At 34.2% G+C, this 20,744-nt stretch overlaps 1 protein-coding gene across 1 annotated transcript; it reads left to right on the forward strand.

Annotated features, from left to right (window-relative positions):
* The first annotated feature begins 5,313 nt into the window (after positions 1 to 5,313).
* On the forward strand, positions 5,314 to 13,149 carry LOC108605758 (delta-sarcoglycan). The gene is made up of 6 exons (XM_017995560.1): positions 5,314 to 5,397; positions 8,184 to 8,960; positions 9,023 to 9,143; positions 9,301 to 9,562; positions 12,477 to 12,600; positions 12,664 to 13,149. The coding sequence occupies exons 2-6, from the start codon at positions 8,250 to 8,252 to the stop codon at positions 12,850 to 12,852; spliced, it is 1,407 nt and encodes a 468-aa protein (XP_017851049.1). The 5' UTR covers positions 5,314 to 5,397; positions 8,184 to 8,249; the 3' UTR covers positions 12,853 to 13,149.
* Positions 13,150 to 20,744: the final 7,595 nt, after the last annotated feature.

Genomic DNA, 20,744 nt, shown 5'->3' on the forward strand with positions numbered 1-20,744 from the left:
CAGACAGTTTTTGAGACGCACAAACTGCCAGCGAAACAAAAACAAAAACAAAAACAAATAAAACTGAAACCTTAACGCTTTTGTACGCTTTACGGTCTGGGCTAGACTGGGTTCGGCTGGTTTAGCAGCTTGGCAGATTTTGCTTGATAAAAAGATTGACAGCGCCTGATAGCCGAAATAATTAATTGAATGAAAATCGTACAACAAATGCTTTTAATTAGTGTCGGGTTTCCCCCAAAGCTTTGTCTGACGTCTGAGTACGGACGTTGCGCTGTCTGGGGCGCAGCTTTTATTACCCGCCCCACCCCCCAAGCCAATTAGTATTACGATTATCTAACATATAGAGGCAACCAACAAGTAGTACGTGCATTTAATCTGTAATTTAACTAAAGTTTTGCTCTAAAAACGCAAATAAATGAATTAGAAGATAATTCCAAACTGTGTGTGCCACATGCCCCATGCAACAGACGCTAGTTACAGTGGGCTGTGCTTATATATATTATATTTAATAAATTAAATACATTATTATTAAATTAGCCTTCATTAGTGTCAGCAATTGATAAATAAGTTAATGAGTAAATAAGCATCCAACTCGAAAAATATCACTTGGAAGCATGAGAAAATTAAATATATTTAAAAAATAATATAATTTTGTATTCATTACATTTTAATTGCTATTTTGTTATAACTTTGTCTGCAATTTTTATTGCAAAATCTGCTGCAATTATTTCAAAAAATCTAAAAAAAAATATTTAAATTGAAAATAAGATAGGATCATTTTTTTTTTGCTTATTTACAAAAAAAAAATAAATTTATTTATTAACTAAACCAAATTTTTTTTGCAAAATATTTATCAAAACATTTTTTATTTGACTTTATTTCAAGCTATAATAATTGCAATAATTTTCAAAAATAAATCCTTTCAAATATTAAAAATAATAGTCAAACTTTTGGTCTTAAACTTTGGCTTGTTTGTTGATTTTGTGCCACTGTGCGCGCGTTTTGCTGCGCCGCCGAGTCAAGGATACGTTGACAGCAGGTGTGCTGCAACTATTGATGTCCTTTTAGTCGCGATAATCTATGGAAATTATTCAAGCTGAAGGATACGTAGGAATATGATAATTTCCGACGGAAGTGTAATCAAAAATCGCTTAGACAAGCGACTGTAAAAAGTGTAAAAGTGTGTGTGTGTGTGCCTGCTGCGTAGGTGTGTGTACACACACACACACACGCAGAGAACACACGCATACGCTGAGGTGAAGTGAAACATGTTGGCGAATTTGTGTTGTTTGTTTGTTTGTGTTTGCTTTTGGTTTGTTGGGAGTAGCGCGAATGCGTCAGTTTTAAATTGCAGTAAGCAGCGCTATATTTAAAGTTGAATAAAACTACAATTGGGCGCCACACACACACACACAACCAAACACACACACACACCAATTGAAATTGGGAAAATCTGGCAGCATTTTTTTTCACTTTTATTTGTGGCAGCTCGAGAAAACTTCCTGTGCAGGCGAGTACAGCTTGTCAATCGTGCGCGTTTACGCTTGACTTACCAATATATATATCTATATATATATACTATATATATGCGGCGTGATGAAATCATTGCAGTTACCTTTTTAACAGCTCTAGCCTGGGCTATCGTTTAGTATTCTATCTTTTGAACATGACAAATGCGCGTCAAACAAAACAATTGTTAATTATTAAGCAAATTGTAAATAATAAAAGTGCGCAATGCAAAAGAGACAAAGTGAGAGAGAGAGCGCGTAATAAAAAATGAAGCGGCGTTATCAAAAGCCAATTGGTTTTGTCTGCCATTGACGCTGGCGACATGATGATGAAATATACAAAGTGGAATTGGAATTGGAGTAGAATTATTCATGGCTGCAGCAGCCACTGTGACTGCTGCCCGTGCTTAATGCCGAGAGTTTCAAGCAACCAACGATGATCGCTAGTTTGCTTTTTTTTTTTTTGTTATTTGCTGCTGCTGCACTTTGGCTAGGGATATGAGCCAAACAGGAAGGAAAGCAGCTCGGCTGTTGGCGTTGGATGCCTAGCTATGTTTTTCTACCCCAACGAATTTTGTTGCTGTTGGCGAGGCTAAGAAAAACAACAACAGCAACAGCTTTTCCCCACTCACGTTGAAACAATTGATTGACTGACCGGTTCATCTGCTGCTGCTGCTGCTGCTGCTGCTGGAATGACTGTCAAACTGACTGACTGACTCTCTCTCTCTCTTATTCATTCACTCTCTCTATGTTATGCATGTCCTTGCTGGCTTTTTATTGTGCATTTTCAGTATATTGATGTTTGGTGTTTGCCATTGACAGCCGAGAATCCAACAGTGCGGCGAGCACTCAACGACATGTCTATTTCAGTTTGAGTTCAGTTCGGTGTTGTCTTTTGTTTTTGCTAAAAGTCGAATCAGGTATAACGTTTTGTAGTCATTTGGCACGTATCTATCAGAAGCCCTCTAATGCCTGCAGGCGCGCGCACACACACATTCGCACACTAAGGCGTATACGTGATAAAAACATGCAGTACGTATACGCAGTACTTTGTGTCGCAAGTGCAGCAAATTGAATCGAATTCAAACAGCTTATTCGCTTAATATTTGTTAATATATTTTTTAGAATTTAGAAGCCAAAAAATAAAAACTATTAAGCCTAGCAAAAATATTTCGCGCAATTTAAAAATACATATAAATTAAATTAATATATAATTGTAATTAATATATAAGACAATATATTAGTTATTTGTTTTAACAATAGTTAACAATTTTAAATAAATAAATGCAGCGCAATCATTTTAAGTTTTAAATTAAATGCTGTTTAATATTTTTTGCTACACTGCGCGTCATCAGGTTAGCGCCCCCCCATCTAACTCAACATTAGTGATTATTTTTTGCTAAACCAATTGAGCTATATTGCTCCAATAATTATTTTTATTAAACTGCAATGAATTTATTTTAAGCTTAAACAAATTTGAAACATATAACGCTTAAGATAAAATTGTATTTTTTTTAATTAAGTTTTAGAAAAACGTAACAAAAATTGGTCATCAGAATAGCGCCTGACATAAAGTCATTATAAATTGTTTTTTTGTATACGCATTGTTGACTAATTAATTAATTAAAGCTAAGAGCCTAAGCATTATTTTTGAGCTTCATTTACTTATTGTTCAATTTAAAGCTCAAAAGTAAATTACGGCTGCAGTGTTATTATTATTGTATATAGAATATGCTTAAAAAAATTGTATAGAAAATTAAGTTAGGAATATTTTGGAAAAAAAAATTAAATGCTTTGAATTTGGATGCGCATACTTTAAGCCAAAGCATTAAAAAAGTTATTTAAAAAATTTTTGATTAATTTCTGGCAGAGAATCTTTAAAGTTTTCATTTTTTTTCCACAAATTTGCCGCTTTCTATATCTATATCTATATCTATATCTATATCTATATCTATATCTATATCTTTATATAAATCAAATCTATATCTATATCTATATCTATTATCTATTATCTATTCTTATTATATTTATATCTACATATATCCTATATCTATATCTATATCTATATCTATACATATCTATATCTATATCTATATCTATATCTATATCTATATCTATATCTATACCCATATCTATATCTATATCTATATCTATATCTATATCTATATATATTATCTATATCTATATCTATTATCTATATCTATATTATATCTATATCGATTATCTATATCTATCTATATCTATATCTATATCTATATCTGTTATCTATATTTATTATCCCATATCTAATCTATATCTATATCTATATCAATATCTATATCTATTCTATATCTATATCTATGAAATAAAATATATGTATCTATATCTATATCTATATCTATATCTATATCTTTATCTATATCGAATCAAATCTATATCTATATCTATATCTATATCTATATCTATATCTATATCTATATCTATATCTTTATCTATATCTAGTTCTATATCTATACCCATATCTATATCTATATCTATATCTATATCTATATCTATATTCACATCTAAGTCTAACTATCTATATCTTTATCTATATCTAGTTAAAATTCTATATCTTTATCTATCTATATATATATCTATATCTATATAATAATCATATTATATATCATATATATATCATTATATATTATTATTATATCTAATCTATATCTTTGTCTTTTCACACAGTTCCCTTTAATAAATTATACTATATTATATTATATTATAGCTCTATATATATATCTATATTCTATATATCTTATTCGAATCTATATCGAATCTATATCTATATCTATATCTATATCTATATCTATATCTATATATATCTATATCTATATGTATATCTATATATATATCTACATATATCCTATATCTATATCTATATCTATATCTATATCTATATATATATAATTAGCGTTTACAAAAATTGCAGCTTTAATTGCCAAATTCGTTGAATGAAACGATAAATGTTTAATATGCTTAGCAATATATTGAAGCTTATAAAATGAATAGAAATTTTATTTGCTTGCAATTGCTTTGTGTCTTGCCTGCGGGCGTTATTTATTTCGAGGCAGTGTATGCGACTTAATCAACGCACACTTGACAACTTTAGCCATGTTTCAGTTTCAGTTTCAGTTTCATTTACACTCACCACGCTGGACGCTGAATGAACAATTAACATGCATGCATATGAATATAAAATGATTGAAATGAATATGCGATGGAATGAATTGGGGGGTGGGGGGCACTAAAAGTAAGCAACACATGTGGACAGGGGGGTAAAATAAAATGCCGCTTGGGTCTTATCAACGGCTAAGGATACTTGGCCAATTAAAATCTGTAATATGTGGCAGCTGCTGCTGTTGAGCAGCATAATTAGAAAATAGTCTTAGCCCTAAGTTTTGGCCTTGGCTTGCTCTGAGCCGGCTGCGGCTCAGTTTTTAATAAAGTATTAAGTGGCTGGTTGGCCAATTGGCTGATTTGTGGCACAGTAAACAAAATTAAAGATTGAGCTTGCCACTTGTTGCATGCAGCCAACACACGAGCGCCAAGCCGAGCGCAGCCGATGGTCGAAATTGCACTCGAACGCGTTGAGTGGAAATTGCTCGGCAAAAGCTTTGGGCGTAACGAACGTGGCCGAGCGCTCGCTTTAGACGGAAGTGTTGATATTCCGGCAAAACGGCAAAGTGGCCGTCAGTTGTTTTACAAACGTAAGCGACTGCGGTACGCTGTAGTTACGACCGGCGGTTGGTAGTTAAACAAAACGGCAGTTAATAAATTTTGAAAATATATTTTTTTTTTTTAAATTTTTTAAAGTGTTTGCAAATTATTTATTAACTTTAAGTGAACAGTTTAGCAGCCTAGCAGTGTGGTAAGTGCTTAATGATCAAGTGTTTGGCTTAAATGTGGCAAGCCACACACACACACACACACACACACAAGTCATAAATACGTGCAGTTGATAACTTAATAGACAGACACAGACACAGAAATTCAAATTATTGCTGCTGCGGCTAACAACATGTGGCCATAAAATTTGCTTACCCCTTGCAGATCTTGCCACATGCCACACACACACACACACACGCCCCCGCAGCTCTACACAGCTGATCGCCAGTGCTTGTGTATTAAGTTTATTTAATATTTCTCCTCGTTGTTGTTGTTGCTGCCCCCATGTTGTGCGGACAACTGAAATTACTTGCCACTGCAGTAGAGAAAAATATTCAAAGCATATGTTACACATGTTGCAACAACAACAACAACAACAACAATTGCTGGAACGTGTGACATTAACTAACCGGAAACTCCTAACTTGGCCAAAAACTGTGCTGTACGTGCTGCTAGTTGCCAAATGCAAATATTAGTTTGTTGTCCTTAAGTCCTTTGGCTTACCCATTTTCGAGAATATGCGTGTAATAGCAACCGGCACACACTACACACACTCCACACACTCCACACACTCGTCGTTCTGTTTTCTGATTTGCATGCCAGCAATGCCTACGACAATAATTCTTTGTCTTAGCTTATTTAAGTGCGAGCGCGAGACTCTGCACTGCAAACTGCAGCACAGCGGTCTTTTAGTTTGACTGAAGTGCAAACAAAACATGAAACTTGCGCATTTTAAATACTTCGAATAGTTTGTTGCTTTCAAATATTAAAAACATTTTATTCGCTTATTCAGACGCTGCTCAAAAGTGCTAACAAATAAATCAAAAATACTTAAAAAAAAATTGTTTTGAAAATAAAGTTTATACAAAAAAAATTCCAGCACTCTGCTCTCTATTTATTATATACAAATTTCAAGTGTTAAACATTTAATTTTGTAATTTTTAATATTATATAAAATAAAAATATTTGTGCACTTTCGGCGCTGTTTGCTTTCAAATTTTATACAGCGCACAAATTTGAAAAATTTTGAAAACAATTTTTTTCACTATTTTGTATTAAATCAGACTGTGCGCTGTTTGCTTTAAAATTTTATTTGAAAAACTTTCTCTGTTGCAATAATAATATTTGAATTTAAATAGTTTTGAAAACAATTTCTATAACTATTTTGAATTGATCACACTCTGTACAAAAATATTTGTGCACTCTCGTTTGCTTTCAAACTCTGTAAATATTACACAGCATGCAAATACAAATTCCCTAATAATATTTTGAAAATTAATAGCTTTTAATACAATTTCTTCAACTATTTTAAATTGTTTCTAATCAGACTCTGTTACAAATTTAATTGCACTCAATTTACTTTCAATTATTTGCGAGTATTCCGCTGACTTAGCCTTTTATATTTAAAACTGTTTTATTTTAAAAAATGTTCATATACTTTTTTGAATTTTGAATAGTTTTTAAAACAATTTCTTCAACTATTTTGTATTGAATCAGACTGTGTACAAAAATATTTGTGCACTTTTGGCGCTATTTGCTTTTAAATTGTAATTCGTATTAAAAAAATGTAGCTTGCTGTTTTCTGTGCATAATAATATTTCGAAAAAATAATTTTTTAAAAAATGTGTAAAACTATTTTGTATTGAATCAGACTCTGTACAAAACTGTTGACAAGGCATTTATGCTGCTCTGTTTGCTTTCAAATAATATTTAAGCATAATAATTTTAAAAACTTTCTCTATTATAATAAAAACAATAATATTTGAAAATAAATTATTTGTATTGAATCTTGAATTATTTTGCATTGTATTAGACTTTGTTGCAAATTTACTTGCACGCAATTTAATTCAAATAATATTGAATAAATTACAAATTACAAAAATTAATACAAACTTTGCTAACTTAGCCTTAATTATATTTGTAAACCGTTTTGTTTTAAATATAGCATATATATTTTTATAATTTTGCATAGTTTTCAAAAGAATTGCTTCAACTATTTAATTACTTTCATTTAATATTGATTAAATACAAAATTTACAATTGTTTTAAATGCTCGAATACGCTGCTGATTTAGTGTTAATTATAATTGAAAACTGTTTTGTTTTAAATTTTAAATAATAACACTGTACAAAAAGTTTAAAAGCGTATACTCAATATTTGAAATACGTATACGTAATAATATGCAAGCTGCTGTACTGAAATTTGCAGCTTAAAACATTTTTTTTTTTAGAAATTTCGAATTCACTTTGAATTTGCATAGTCAGTGCATAATTTTAGACAAGTTAGTGGCACTTAAAACTTAACAAATTGTGTGGCTATAAACACGCTGTAAATTTTCCTAAATGTACAAAAATTACAAAATTATAGACTCTGTACTGCTTTAATTGTTTATTTGTACATTAATTTGGCAAAATATTTAAGCGCAAATGTTATGCAAACTTCAAACAATTCAAAGTGCGCTTGTTTACAAAACATAAAATATATATATAACATATATTTTGAGTATATAAGTGTCTGGTATATTTGAAATAGTTTAGCGCATTTTTATTGCGGCTCGCAAGGTGTAAACAAAAATGAATTTGATTGTTCAGTGCCAGCTGTACACCAATACTAAAGCATATGTGTGTGTGTGTGTGTGTGTGTGTGTCTGGCTATATAATTTTGAGTACACAACGCTTATAGATAAAGTAAATAATGCGTTAGCTATAGAATTTATTTTTAAATTTTTGTGTGTGCGCACAAATTTATTTTCGAATTTTTTCTTTACAGGTACTGGGAGCGGCAATGCTCGAGTAGACTTTGAAACGCCGCCGCCGCCCCAAGCACTTGACCAAAATGCTGCCCGTTGTCAAGGAGGATGACGTCAATCAGATACGCACAGCGACGCTGGAGATGACCACAGTGGTGAACAGCAGCGGAGCTGGAGCTGCTGCTCAGCGCGCTGTGCTGCGTCATCCGCAGCAGCAGCAGCAGCGACATCAGCACTCGGGCACAATACCCAAGCAGCTGCGTCATCAAAGCAGGCAAAGGCAAATGGCCATGGCCATGGCGGCCGCTGGTGGCGCATCGACGTCTGCTGAGGCTGCAGCGGCTGCGGCTGCAGCTGATCCGAATCGAAGTCGCAAAGCAATTTTAACAACCAGGCCCATGGCAATGACTGGAGTTGTTTACAGGCATCCGCATCCGCAGCGTGCGGTGCTCACATATCCCAAGCCAAGCAAACGCACTACAGTGAATGCAACGACAACAGCAACAGGCACAGCAGGTGGCAAGACAACAACAACAACAACAACGACAACGACAACAGCAGCAGCAACAGCAGCTGGCAAAACTGGCAAAAAAGCAGCGCATAAAAAACGAACGGCCAAGACGGCAGGAGCGGCAGCTGGGAAGGGCGTGGTGGTCAATAGCGTTGATGACTATTTGGCCACTGGCATGGGCTGGCGCAAAAAGTGTCTCTATTCAATTGTTGTGCTCTTAGCGCTGCTCGTGGCCACAAATCTGGTGCTTACGCTTTGGATACTCAAAGTGATGAATTTCACAATTGTAAGTAACAAACTTTGCAACAAATTGCAGCTTAAACGTTTTAAATTTGCTGTTACTTGCAGCATGGCATGGGTCTGCTCAAGATTGTGCCTGGTGGGATACAGCTAAATGGCCAAGCCGTGTTCATGGACATGCTGCGCGCCTCCACAATACGCTCGCGTCCAGGACATCCCTTAAAAATAGGTAATCATATATATCGAAATCTTTAGCTAGCCATAAATCAAGCGACTGAGCCTATCGCGCAAGTCAAATCTGCCGGCGCCATTTATTTGTACCCATATCTAAGCTAATTTAATTTTTGTCAGCTTTACATTTATTTCGACTGTTACTTCTCTCGCAGAGTCCGCACGTAACTTCACCATCAATACACGCGACGATGATGGCAAACTTACAAATCGAATATTCTTGGGTCACGATAGATTCGAATGTTTGGCCAAGCAATTTCGCATCAATGACACAAACGGTCGCACTCTATTCGCCGTGAATCGCAGTCGCGTCACTGTCGGCGCCCACTCGTTGCGCATTGAAGGTGAAGGCGGCGCCAGTTTTCGTGGATCCGTTCAGACGCGTCACGTGCGCGCCGAAGCCGCTCACGCGCTCATGTAAGTCACCAACATTTTTTTTTAACATTTTTAACACAAAAGTTAGTACGACTGCTGCTAATCTCATCAATTTACTGCTAACTGCACCACTGACTGCGGCTATCAAGGCCAATTAAACTTTAGACTCACATCAGTCAGTCAGTCGCTCATTCGCTCAGTCTGTAAATTCATAACGCGCAACTTTTTCAAATTCCAACACCCAGTGCCAACGTCAAACGCCAAACGCCAAACGCCAAACGGCGCTGCATTCAAATTCTACAACTGTAATACATTTCATGATATTAAAATATGTGCATATGTATGCATTTGAGATTTTGATACGCGTTCATGCAGTGCAGCTAGCTACTATGGGCACAATGCGCATATTATTGTGCATTTATTTCAAATTAATTGACTGATTTGCTATACAATGCGCTTATTCTTTTTAACAAATTTTTTATATATTTTTATTTAAATATTTAAAATTAATATAAATGTTTGCTATACAATGCCCTTTTTTTTTTTAACAGTTTTTGTTATATATTCTTTTGCAATTTTCATGAAGAATTTTTGAACTAAGAGTTATCTATTGATTTGTTTTTATTTTCAACTTTTTTATTTACTTTAAGTAAATTTTAATGCGCAAATGCATAATTAAGAAAGTATATTAAAATTATATTTATGCTTAGTTTGAGATCGACTATAGCTTAAAGCTGTCAAATATGCCAAAGTTAAGTTTTAGTTCACTGAGTTTGTTTTTTATATTTTTTAAAGCTTTGTAAAGCATTTTGACTAACACTTTAGTTAGAATAGAAAATAGAGCTGCCATGCCAAGCAGCTATTCCAGTTTTATAATTTTGAAAATAAAAAAATTTAATTTTATTTTTTGCAAAATAAATCGCTTTATTTCAAAATATTTATTATATATTTATTTATTTGAAATTAAATCGCGTAGTTTTGATATAAAACAAGAAAAAGATTTGAATATAAAAATGCAAATTTAATTGTTGCATAAAAAATTATTCGTATCATGCATTTTCATAACTATAGTGAAATATTTATAAGAATATATAAAAAAAGGCTTCAATATTTTTTATAATTATTAATTTGAAGAGTTCTTTATTTTGAAACATATTGTGAGACGCTTAAACTAAATAGCAAAGCTGTTTGATTAATGAAACGACATTCTTAGCTCTTGAAGACTTTGCATTATGTTTACTGCTTTATTAAAATTACTTTTGAATATTTAGCGTTATTTTTGTATGTTTTAATAATATATATATAGTTTTTGTTTAGTTTATAAATTAGTTGAAAGTTTATTACTTTTAAATATTTTGCTTTATTGCTGTTGCTGTGATTTCTTTGTTGTGTTACTTTTTAGTTTATAAATTGAGCAAATAGTAATTTATAACGTTTGATTATGCACTTATTTTTTGTGCTGATAATTTAGCTTTACGCTCCATAGTGCAGGCGCTTGTATTTTTTTCATTGCTGCTCTTGTATACCAAACACACATTACGCTGGCACGAAAATCTCAGAAATAAAAAATTAAAAACAAACACTCACCTGGGCCCCATGACGCCCCACTGAGTGTGAGTGTGTGTATGTATGTATGTGTGTGTGTGTCAACGTCACCAGCGCCATCACCTTTGTGGCAACAACCACAACAACAACAACAACATTGATGGACAAATACAAAACGTTGCCACTCGGTGAGGTGATGGCTTGCAGCTTGTTGAAGAGTTAAAATATTTGCATACACCCAAACGAATATACATGTGTGCATTCATAAAAATATATACATTTACATTTGTATTGGTGTGTGTGTGTGCGCAAAGTCGTGCATTCGCTTATTCATACGCAGCGTGGGCAGCAGCGTGGACATAGCTGAGCCCCACATCATCATCAATTGACAGTGGCAAAAGCAAAGCACAAAGAGCTGCTGGGCACTTGCTATATATATACTATATATATATTGGATGCTACCCTTTGCTCAGCTCAATCAAATAGTAGCTGTTGGCTTATAATTTATTTTAATTTGTAATTGTGCATGCAACAAAGAATAAAAGTGATTAATATACAAGTGCAGTTCAAATTGAATTGGTGCAAATTTTATGCCTTAAAATTTACAGTTTTGAGTTGGCAAACATAACTGGAAATAATGTTTCAAATGCAGCACAAATTCTCATTAAAGCGAGCACAGAATATTTTAATTTATTTAATATTTACAAACTTTGTTTGAATGGAATTACTTTAGGCTGAAATTTAATGCCTTAAGAAATGCAACTGGCCAAATTTTATGGAATTCATGGAACACATTTCAGGAAATTCATGCTGATGTCTGCTTCAAGAATTGAAGCTGAAAAGTGAAGAATGAAAGTTAAGCCGCAATTTTCTTGGAATCGAAAGGGAGAAGAATAAATTTTTGCATTGCTGGAAATTTTATAAAGGGAAACCAGGGAGAATACCAAAAGGATAAATTTTTGTTATGCTCAATGCACTTTGTGCCACTGTGCACGTTGCACAGTGTGCAATTTTCTTGGAAACGAACGGGGAGAAGAATAAATTTTTGCATTTGCTCGAAATTTTATAAAGGGAATTTATAGTAAACCTTTATGGAAACCAGGGAGAATATCAAAAGGATAAATTTTTGTCGTGTTCAATGCAATTTGCGCCACTGTGCACTGTGGACTACTGAGGCGGCGGCGGCAATGCGAGCAGCATAATAATTTGGTTGGTGTTCTTTGGCTTTGGCATGGATGGACAATTAATCAGCAGCGCGAATGCATGTGTGTGTGTGTGTGTGTGTGTTAACGTTATTACTGCACAGTCGATTAGTATTAAAACCGCCTGCTGACATTTGAGCGGCGCTGAGTGTGGAAATCTAATACGCAACGCTTGCATTTGTTTTGGTTTTGTGGATTTATTTTTGCAGACTCGACTCGCCGACACGTGAGATGAGCATAACGGCGGCTAAGGATATTACGGTAATGGCTCGCGGTGGCGGAATGGAAATGTGGTCACTGCGGGATCTGACAATGAAGGCGCACGATGGCAGCGTAAGTATTTTGATAGTCCCCACTCTCCTCACCTCTCTCTCTCTGAACATTCATCACATGCAGTTGCGCTTCGAGACCTCGAAGATTTTCATGCCCAACTTACGCACCGCCCAGCCGAGCATATTGGGTCCATCGCAGCCACGCGATCATAACCATCGAGTCTTCCAGCTGTGCGCCTGCGGCAATGGCAAATTGTTTCTGGCCGCACCGCACTCCATTTGTGCCGGCGATGACTTATCAGTTTGCAGATGATGAGACGCGGCATTTAACTAAAAAAAAAAACGCGTCAAGGCAATTGAAATGCAACTACCCCACACATATATCAATATAACGAATTGCACCACAAAATTGTTCTACACATGATTAGCAAGTGTACAACACACACACACACGCACACAATAAATACAGGGTGTGGCCTTAGCTTTAGCCCAAAAGTTAGCTAAAGTCAAAAGTCTTAGGCCAAAGTTCAGAAATCTGTAGAAATTTTAATGTCAGTTCACTTTTCTCAAACTGTAAACATAGCTGCATATATTATTGTGCTGACTAGGAATTAGCTATATATAATTGTTAGCTTGATTTTCTTTTAATTTTAAAATTTTTTAAAATATTTTTATCAACTTCAGCTTCAACTTTCTTTAATCTTATGCTTTGAGCTAGTAAAAAATTGCTTAGATATTTTTCTAGCTACAAATATGTTGCAACCAGCTTGAAATAAGCCAAAGATTTGCAGCTATTTATAAAAAAAAATAAAATAAAATTGCTTTGAGTTTGAGGCTTGTGTTTGATTTAATTGTTTGTAGTTAGTAGTTCTTATTAAATTGTTTGCACAAAAATTAATTATTTAAAAAGCAAATTTTAATTTTATAAATATTTTTTAACTAGAATAAATTGTTATGTGCCTAACTTTTGAGCTTAGCTAAACAGCAGTTGAAGTCTAAGGAGCACCCTGTATATGTAATAATATTAATGAAAAAAAAATTATGCACACATATTATAATTATAAACTTATTTAAGGCTTTTTATGTCCACTGCTGCTAACAACGAAACGAAAAAAAAGGAAAATAATAACAAATAATTTATGTACATTGTCAATTTGTCTACTTATCGGTTGACAATCTATATGCTAGATATATATAAACTACTGAACTTTTGACAGAAATGGGCACAGATATTCATTTGAGAGAGAGACAGCAAAATATTGGAATCTAAAACAAATTGAAGAGCTTCATAGACACTATAAAGAAAAATTATATATAAAGCGTTTAAATGCGTCATAAGTATTATTATAAATAAAATGTTATTAGCAAACAACTAAATGGTATCAATTAATCCGAAGAAGAAAAAATAAATAGCGCAAACTTTAAACAAAATATAAATATTATATAAATGTAAGCTGCAGTGCAATTTATGGTTTTGTTAAAACTAAAACTTAAACTGTTGTTTTGTATATAATTTATAATTTAAGTAAACAAGCAAACCCAAAAATAATAAAGAGAGGAAACATAATCTTTATCGCAATACAAAGACAATGAAATATCATCTAATGAACTATATGAGCTATTTATACATATACTATATATATATATATATATACAAGATATGAATATGCATAGAATGTTGAGCATTATCGTTAGCTACATATACATACAACGATATATATTATATATATACATATGAATGTGAATGTTAGATTACACTAAAATAAAATATGAAAAACTGTAATTTTTTTTTATTAGTTAAATAGTATGTATTTGTTTTTTTTTTTGCACTAATACTAGTCTGTGTGTGGCATAACTGCAAATATATAACAATAAAAGTAAATAATAAAGAAAAGTAAAGCCGCAGCCAAAGCAACAGCAACAGCAACGACAGAGAATTAAACAAAAGAAAACTTAAATCTTTGCTGTTGCAATTGGCTGAACGCAAGAGTTTTTTTTATTCGACAGCAAGGATTTTGCGCACTTTTTACAGGCCAGAAGCACTCAAAGAACTCAGCGCACTGACTCAGGACTCAGGACGACGAGCGTTCGTTGGTTGACGCCTTCGAGCGCCACTTCGATTCAATTGCATGGGTCTGGGCATAGAATTTGAAGGGCTTTTGTGGGTGCGTCTAAGCGAAACACACACAAACACACACACACACACACACACACACATTTGCTTTTGTGGGAGTTGCCGAGCGTTAAACGAGACACGAGTTTGCATTACGTATACGTCTAGTGTTCGCGTTTGGCATTCGCGCAATTGAGTTATATTTTGAGCTACTGCTAATGTCGTTTGAGTTAAAGCTCTGTCGCTTGCGTGCTGGCTGACTGGCTGGCTGGACTATTAAGCGGCTTATTTCTAGCAATGCACTTAATTAATTTGCAGTGTTCAATGTCTGAGCGTATACGCAATATGACTTGGCAAGGTCATGGCTAGCTGCAGTCTCAAGCACACATAGGCATATGTACAAGCCTAAAAATGTGACACACACACACACACACACACACACATATGTATTAAATATTCCATTAATATTTTAATAGACGCTTTTGTTGCTGCTACTTTCTATGCGCATTGCTTTATTATTTGCTGTGCCCCTTTAACATGCTAGAAGTAATCACATAAAATTTACTAATTACTTTACACACACACACTTAAGCACAAGTAGACAAGCGTCGGACCTAGGCAAACTTTGGCAGCAAGTCCCCCAACGGGGGCCAGCCCCAAATACTAGTGCGGCCCGTACGTGTGCATACATACATAGATATTAAGTAGTTGAAATTTTATCACCTATGCATACCTTAGCTCAGTGTCTTCAAAATTTAAATGAAAACAGCTACAGTGTTTAAATTTTTAACCCCCCCCCCCCCCAAAAACCGTAGCAAGGCTTACAAAGTCAGCCCCAAAAACAGAGCAAAAGAAGTGCAAAAGCATAGGAGCGAATCCTTCTAGCGGCGTCACAGCTTAAAACAGCCAGAGAGACTTCAAAAATTGCCAGCCTTATCGTAGTCATAGTTTAGTCATAGATTGGTTAGTTGGTTTAATATTATTGGCAATTAGTTTATATTAGCATAGCAAAAGTTTAAAGTAATGCAAATAATGCTGCTAAAGTAATTAAATAATTATTGTATTTTAATTTAAGCGCAGATTTTTAGCACTTGCTAGCTAACGAATAAATTAGTAAAAATTACACTTGTTAAAAATAATTCGATTTATCATAATCCATAAGTAATACTTTTTTTTTAGAGCCAAGTTTTTATTTATTTTTGTTAGCGCTCAACTTAATTGCTACAAGTAATTATTATTATTTTATTTTAAATGTGTGTATTTTTCATCTATGCTGAAATATTAGCTGACAAACTTAAGCGCGGATTTTTAGCATTTTTCGAATAAATTTGTAAGACAGTTGCTTAATAATAATTCGATTTATCATAAGCCATTGTTTTTTTTTTTTTTATGTGCTTCTACTACTAATACACACCAATCCATTTTTATTTACTAAGACTGCAGACTTAAAATAATTAAATAATATTTTTAACTAGTCGATACATAAATCGTGGTTTTATTTTTTTTTTTTTCAATTAATTTTTGCTTATTGTTATTGTTTATTGATTATTTGCTGGCAAAACTAAATTTATTAAATAAAAATAAGCTCCTATAATAATATATATTAATAAAAATATTTATAAATAATTTTAGTTGATATTTATAATAATTTAGTAAATATATATTAATTATTTAATATATATTAATATAATATAAACTCAAATATGGCACAATTCTTATGCAGCTCAAACATTTATTTTTTATAAAGCGTAGGCAACTTAACTTAGTTTAACTTGATTTGTATTAAAAAATGTATTTTGTTTTTTGTTCTTTTGATTAATTATTTAATTCAAACAAGTTTGCTATTAGAGCTGGGGCAACATTGATTAATTTTCAAGCGCTTGTTTAGCTGCGCATATTTTAAAGCTCTAACTAAAGTAGCAGCATTTAGTGCTGAATCAATTAGTAATTTTAGCTGCTTAATATCGAAGTGCATTTTCATTGTAAAAAAGTGCTGCCTACTTTTAAGTGCAAAATGCTAAAACCCACGCAGATTTTTGCTGATTTTTGCTTTGAAGCTGCCACACATATGCGCATTTTTTTGGGGCAGCTGCATTCAAGGATTAGGCAGACAGTCAAAGGCATAGGCGTGGCAGCAGCAGCAGCAGCAGCAGCAGTGGCATGCAGCAAAGCTAAAGTGGCAAAAATATGAACTGAGCTCAAATGCTGAATTTTCTTAGCTGTGGCAGGTGTGCAAATGCGCAAATTACTAGCACAATGCAAAAGCAATACACATGTGTGTGTGTGTGTGTGAAAGAGACAACAAAAAACAGACAAAGTGAGTTTGGCTTATCAGCAGCGGTAAAAAAAAAGTTGCTTAAAGTTGTGCGCCCTTTTTTTGCAGCAGTTACGCCAATGCAGAGCAAATAAATGATACGAAAAAAAAGGGGCAAGCAGCAAAGAGTGCGAGCAGGAGAGTGGGGGGTGTGGGTAGCTTGGGTATTTCTACAAATTGCTGCTTAAATTACGAGCTGTTCAGTTTGCGAGTGCCGCGCTTAACTGTTTCCTCTTGTTTTAACTCATTGCTGTCACTTGCCCCAGCCCCCACCCCCCCAACCACCCACCTGCTATTGCAACTGAGTGTGGCACCTTTTGTGCGCTTTTTACGAGCTGTTGCCTGTCGTACGCCAAACGTACGCGAGTGCGTGTTAACAGGCAATTAAATCCGAATTACATTTTTGCTCCTTTCTGCATGTTGTCTCAACTCCCCGCCCCCCTGCCCTAGGGCAGCGTTGCTTACCTTTTGGCTAAAAGTCAAACGGCGAACGGCAGGTGTGCCGACTGCCACGATTTGTTACCAACTGGCAGCGATAAGACGTGCGCAGCGGCAGTCGCAAGTACTCTGACTATTGCTATCTCGCTTGCACATTTGACCGCAGTCGTCGTCGTCGCCGTCGTCGTCGCCGTTGCGTGTGCCAATTAAGATAATTTTTAATTGCCGCCGTCCAATGAAGATTTATGCGCTGCGCACTAAACTAATCGAACTGCCCTTTTTACTAATTGTTGGCGCGTCTCTTTTTTATTGAATTTCAATTTGCAGCTTAAAGCCAAAAGTTCAAATGTCAAATGCTGACCCGACCGCATAAAGTTTATTAAATCGAATGCGCCGCTTCGATTGCCGCCAAGGCGCTGCTTATGTCATTACTAAATGCAAATGAAGCCATTTTCATATGCCGAAAGTTGAGCAGCAGCTGCGGCAGGCCCCCAAGTTAATCCTTTTGCTTAAAAACATACGCTAGGCATAGTTGGTGGCGGGTTGGGGGTTGGTCATGCTTAGCTTGGGGTCGAGAGTTTTGGTTTTGCTGCTGCTAACAGTTTGTGCCTGTTAGTGTGAAAATAGTGGTAAACGGAAATCAAATGGAAATCCCAACGCCCTACCACTGCCACTCCCCCCACCCCCCGCCCACACTCCTCACAGCCCAAATAGAGAGTTTTGCCAACGCATTTCTATTGTCAGTGGCACTGTCGTGGCTTTTTTGTGGCTCCAAAACTTTGCTGCTGCCACTGCCTCTGCCGCTGCTTCGACTGTTGTTGTGACACTGTGCCCGTGTCCCCCCTTGTCCGTCGCCATGTCCTCCCGTGTCCGTGTGTGCGGGATACGCGCCTTTTGTTTGCTGCCATTGTGTATATAGTTTTTGTTGTTCTTTCCACTGTGTGTGCAAGTTTTCTTTTTGCTTTATTTATATTATTATACGCACACACACGAACCACACACACACACACACACACACACACGTATACATGTGTGTGTAGTTTATTTTATAATACCCTGCAAGCATTTAACAAATTTATTCAATAGCAGTCAACATCAAATTTCATTGCCTTTCGCATTTAACATTTTTCAATTTAGTTTAAATTGTAAACAAAAATATTTAAATCAATTGCATAACAATTTATTTTAATGCATTTCATTGCCTTTTGTTTAAGTCAAAGTATTTCATATCAAACAAATTTTGAAAATTATTTGCATATTGCTTAAAATACTTTCAGTATTAGTTGAAATTGCTTTAAATATTTCTACAGAATTCATATTTAAATCGAAAAATTTAATAAATAATAAAAGTTTTTCATATTATACAAATGTTGAAAATTATTTAAATATTGCTCAAAATTTTACACAATTCATATTAAAATTGCATAAAATGTTAAGCAGCTCATAAACAATTTTTTAAAATTTAAATCAAATGAATAATCAAACTTATTTTGAAAACAATTTATTTTAATGCATGCACTTTGCTATAATAAATAATAAAAGTATTTTTCATTATACAAATTTTGAAAATTATTTGCAACATTAGCTGAAATTGCTTAAAATATTTTTACAAAATTCATATTAAAGTTGCATAAAATGTTAAACATTTTTAATAAATTAAATCATTTGAATAACTTAAATTATTTTCAAAACAATTTATTTTAATGCACGCACTTTGCTATAATAAATAATAAAAGTATTTATTATACAAATTTTGCAAACTATTTGATTTCTCAAAATATTTTTGAGCTACGATTTCATTTAACATAAGCCAAAGCACTTTTAAATATTTTAGCTTTGATTGTAAGTACGCTTAATATTAACAACAATATTATATTTTATTAAATTTTAAGCAATTTCTATGGAATTGCGTTTGCATTTGCTGTTAAGCTTCGTTTTGCTTGCATTAATCATTAAATACGCACGCAACAGTTTGAATTTCAATTAATTAAAATAGTTTATGATACATCAATTAAATCAATTTATACAAATAAGCTGACAGCAGCAACTTTTGTATTAAATTACTTCAAACCAGAAATCGTTGGCATAAATAATTTGAATACATTAACTTGCGTATTAAGTTACTTAAGCAGAAATTGTTGCTAAATTGTTGTTAATTTACTTGAGAGCAATAATTGATTGAAAATAATTGCAAGCTAAACTAATTAAAACAAAGAAAAGAAATATAAATATGCTGGCTGCAATTTCTGTAACTAAAAGCTGGCAATATAAATTTAAAAATTATATTAAAGAATTGCTTAGAGTATTAATAATTATTTATTTAACTATATAGCAATATGAATTCTAATTATTTATAAATAAACGTAACACTTAGTACGCTTTTTATTAAACAATTTTTAAATATAAATATGCAATTTAACAATATAAATTCTAAACTAAATTAAGTGCGCGCTTTTTGTTGAGCATTTTTTAAATGTATTCGTTGCTTAGTTTATTTTATGAATGCAAAGTAAGCGGCAATTAAGTTAGAGCATACGCTAGTCGCTGCTTTTGACTGCAAGAATTCTAGCTGCTGTTTTGAAAGCAGCAGCAGCAGCAACAGGAGCAGCAGCAGCAGCAGCAGCAGCAGCAGGAGCAATGCCGTTCACTTCATTTGCCTACAAGAGTCAAGGAGCACTTCACATTGCCAGCGGCTGCTGCCATTGTTACTGCTGCTGCTGCGGCTACGGCGGTTGCTGCTGCTGCTGCTGCTGCTGCTGCTGGTGAAAGGACCAACTTTTGTCGCTTGGTAATGATGGCATTTTAGCATTGTTGTTGTTGTTATTATTATTATTGTTGCTGCTGCTGTTGTTGTTGTTAAAGTTTTACACACAAGTTTAAACAAAGCAGCCGCCAGCCACATAAACAGTCGACAGGCGCAGCGCTGTAAGGTCAAACAACAGCAACAGCAACATAAGAAGAAGCAGCAGCAGCAGCAGCACCAGCAGTTGCAGCAGCAGCAACAGCAGCAGCTGCCACTGGGTGCCACCAACTGATGCCAAACAGGCCAGGCCCAAACAGCGACGCCTGTCAAAATCAGCAACAAATTTGGCCTGCTGGCCACACACACACACACACACACACATACAGCAGCACCAAAAAAAAGTGTAGCCTAACCCAAATCGTTTGTCGCATAATTAATTCGTAGCCAAAGCTGCTCTCGCTCTCTCTCTCTCTCTCTGATATTAAAACAAAGCAAATTTCTTTTTGTTTTTGCTGCTATTATACGCAATATAGTTAAAGTCTTAGCTGCTGAATAATTTAAGCAATTGCTTGTTTTTTTTATTTACTTTGTTTTATG

This window comes from Drosophila busckii, chromosome X (assembly GCF_011750605.1).
Source record: "Drosophila busckii strain San Diego stock center, stock number 13000-0081.31 chromosome X, ASM1175060v1, whole genome shotgun sequence".
NCBI classification, from domain to species: domain Eukaryota; kingdom Metazoa; phylum Arthropoda; class Insecta; order Diptera; family Drosophilidae; genus Drosophila; species Drosophila busckii.